Source organism: Phanerochaete carnosa, assembly GCF_000300595.1.
Source record: "Phanerochaete carnosa HHB-10118-sp unplaced genomic scaffold PHACAscaffold_12, whole genome shotgun sequence".
In the NCBI taxonomy this organism is placed as follows: Eukaryota; Fungi; Basidiomycota; class Agaricomycetes; order Polyporales; family Phanerochaetaceae; genus Phanerochaete; species Phanerochaete carnosa.
In genome coordinates this window covers 1,288,441-1,291,090 of record NW_006767639.1, presented here as the reverse complement: position 1 = coordinate 1,291,090, position 2,650 = coordinate 1,288,441, and the positions used below count along the sequence as shown (strand labels likewise).

At 53.4% G+C, this 2,650-nt stretch overlaps 1 protein-coding gene across 1 annotated transcript; it reads right to left on the bottom strand.

Annotated features, from left to right (window-relative positions):
• Positions 1-1,053: 1,053 nt before the first annotated feature.
• On the bottom strand, positions 1,054-1,525 carry PHACADRAFT_213998 (uncharacterized protein; the record flags this gene model as incomplete). Its single annotated transcript, XM_007401397.1, has 2 exons — positions 1,193-1,525; positions 1,054-1,133 (listed from the first exon to the last, which is right to left on the bottom strand). The coding sequence occupies exons 1-2, from the start codon at positions 1,488-1,490 to the stop codon at positions 1,054-1,056; spliced, it is 378 nt and encodes a 125-aa protein (XP_007401459.1). The 5' UTR covers positions 1,491-1,525.
• Between the last annotated feature and the right edge of the window lie 1,125 nt (positions 1,526-2,650).

The following is a 2,650-nucleotide window of genomic DNA, read 5'->3' as shown; positions in this document are numbered from 1 at the left end:
GCAGGAGGCATCGCTCGTTGGCGCATTGATGATGAACCTGGTGCGGACCTTACATTTCGTTCGCCCTTTCTTACTCATCAATTAATCACACAGCCTTCGGTGCTCATCAATCGCTTCATAATTAACCTCCAGACGGCAGGCGAAGCGATGTTGGACTACTCTGTACACACAAGTGGCCAGCAGCAAGGACAGCCAATGCTGCAGTTTAGAAGGCAAGCGAATCGGCCAGGCGACATGGGGGAGATGCTGCAAGATGGCTGGAGCGATGAACCCCGAGATGGAGGAGATGATGCTGCAGAATTGGGCGAAGAAGGACCCTATGAGACCGGTGCCGAAGCTCGAGCCGGCGTCGATGATTAAGCTGGGCCCAAGGATACGCTCTGATTTTAGATGAATAGCAAGACTTGTAACTTATGCGAGCAGTGAACTCGAAGACTATGAAATCGACTGGTCTCAAGTGAGCGGTGTACCGCCAGACTCTGATGCGTAAATATGTGTTTTTGGGGTGGTGGTTTACTTTTATATTGTAGGTAGCTATCCAAGATAGAAACTCTCAGCAAACTAAATCTACTCAAGTGTCTTCACACAGGTTGCACCATGCATTCGGGCATATCTCGCAGGTCCTGCCAAAATGATCACTTACAGGACATGCGGCGCTCTAAGGTCGCTCACAACACGACTGCATTCTTATTCTTGACGAGCGACGTATTCCGCGTTCGCCGTCCAGGGCCTGCCGCTCCCGCAAGACCTCTACCGACCGCATCAAAATATAGACAGGGCAATCGCACCAAAGCGCAGTGACCTTGGCATCCGGCAACAAGGCGTCTGTATCCAGGAAAGCGCAGGGAGCACAGTTCGCAGAGACAGGTCGCCACGCACGAGCGGAAGAGATACTCTTGCTCGAAGATGCACCTGGGCTCTCCCGCGCCATTGTGCGTAGCGTCAAGGGCCACTCTTCTCTTCAGGCCGCGGGCACTTCGGCGCGACGTACGTGGCGCCGAGTGCGACGGCGTAGTGGCGCGATACTCAGATGCCGATCGCCGCGGCCTTGCCTCAGTCGGGGATGGTCGGGTCGTTGGGGAAAGTGAGCAGCCGCACGTTATGATATATACAGAACAGAACAGGCAATAAGTCTGCAAGATCAGACTGTCAGATTATGTGATGCGCGTATGTACGGGACGGTGCACCCTACAGTTAAACATTATGCGGTGGTACGGCTGCAGCAACGCTTTCCACGCGTCGTCTAGGGGTCCCGGGCTCTCGAAGATGGAGAGCAGGTTCATGGTGTTCAACAACCATACCAAGACGGCGAGTACACCGCATGCTTTCTCACCGTGCGCCGCTCGTACGAGAACGCCGAGCGATTGGTAGATGTACACCAGGAACGCGACGAGCTCCCACCGTAAATTGGCCACTGTTGATACCTGCATCTTGACGTCGTCCCTCGCAAAAGTGGGAAGTTTGTAGGACACATAAGTATTGAGGCGCATTCATGGCGACCAAGCGTAGGGCGTACTCTGGCGCGCAAGGAACCGTGCGCTCATAAAAAAACCCTGGAGTCAGCAAATCAAGTCAGTGGGCGCGCTGCGACCGATGGCACAATAACCATCCGGATCGCCGAGGACGGCAATACCGTAGACGAGAACGACAGTGGTGCACTCCGGCGCCCCAAAGTGGGAGGCTGTTACCGGTGTAGTAGAAGGCAACGCCCTTCTCAAGGCTCTGTGGGTGCGAGAGACGCGCTGAGTGAAGAAGCTCCAATTCAAGAGATATTATTCATGCATTACATACCATGCATAGATGATTCAGCCATCTCGAACACGTCCTACTTGTTGTAATAAAAGTAGCAGGGATGGAGTGTCAGGGACTCGGGGTTACTGACGGCAAGAAGGATCAAAAGGATAAAATTATATGTATATGTGCACCTCCCCACGGAGTTTCAGGGGTGCGCCTCGCACAAGGCACGCGACGGCGTATCGACAGAGTTGTAGCTGCTTCCTGCTGTTGTTCTGGACGTTAGACCGAAAGGACAACAGAAGTTGTTTTGCTTGCCTTGCAGATATAATCCGCCCTGTTGGTACCCGAGCGTGTACGTGAGGCCTGAGCGGCCCAGTGAGTCGTAATCTATGTTTGAACTCTAAGCGGTATATCCAGATATCTATCTTGGAGGTGTAAAAATGACGGAGGGACTGGAAGCTCCCACGTCTCGGCGGAAAACACCATAGGCAAATCAAGATCAGAAAATGCACAGACCTTCAGGCGTATAATGACAAGATTACTGGCTGAGAGAGATGTTCGCTTGTGCAGGCCGAGCGTCGTCACGAGGTGTTCATCCCAACCGCAGCGTCGCACGCCGAGCTACAACCCTCGAATCCTTCAAGTCAGCCCTTCATTATGTATACTAGCGTATGTACCCCCTCAGTGCTGCCTTGCGCGCCGCATCATTACACCCGCTCTCGAAAGCCATTATGTATCAAGATTGTCGTGTGGAGTTGGACCGTTTCGAGACTCAATCCGGGGTCTCTCCAAGCGCCTCCACTCACGTGAGTGGGGACCCCGGACGCACTATCGCAGTTCGCACGCAGGGCAAAAATCTTCGCCCTAAGAGTTTCATCTGCGTCCCTCCAACTCTCTTCTCCTCCTCCACACA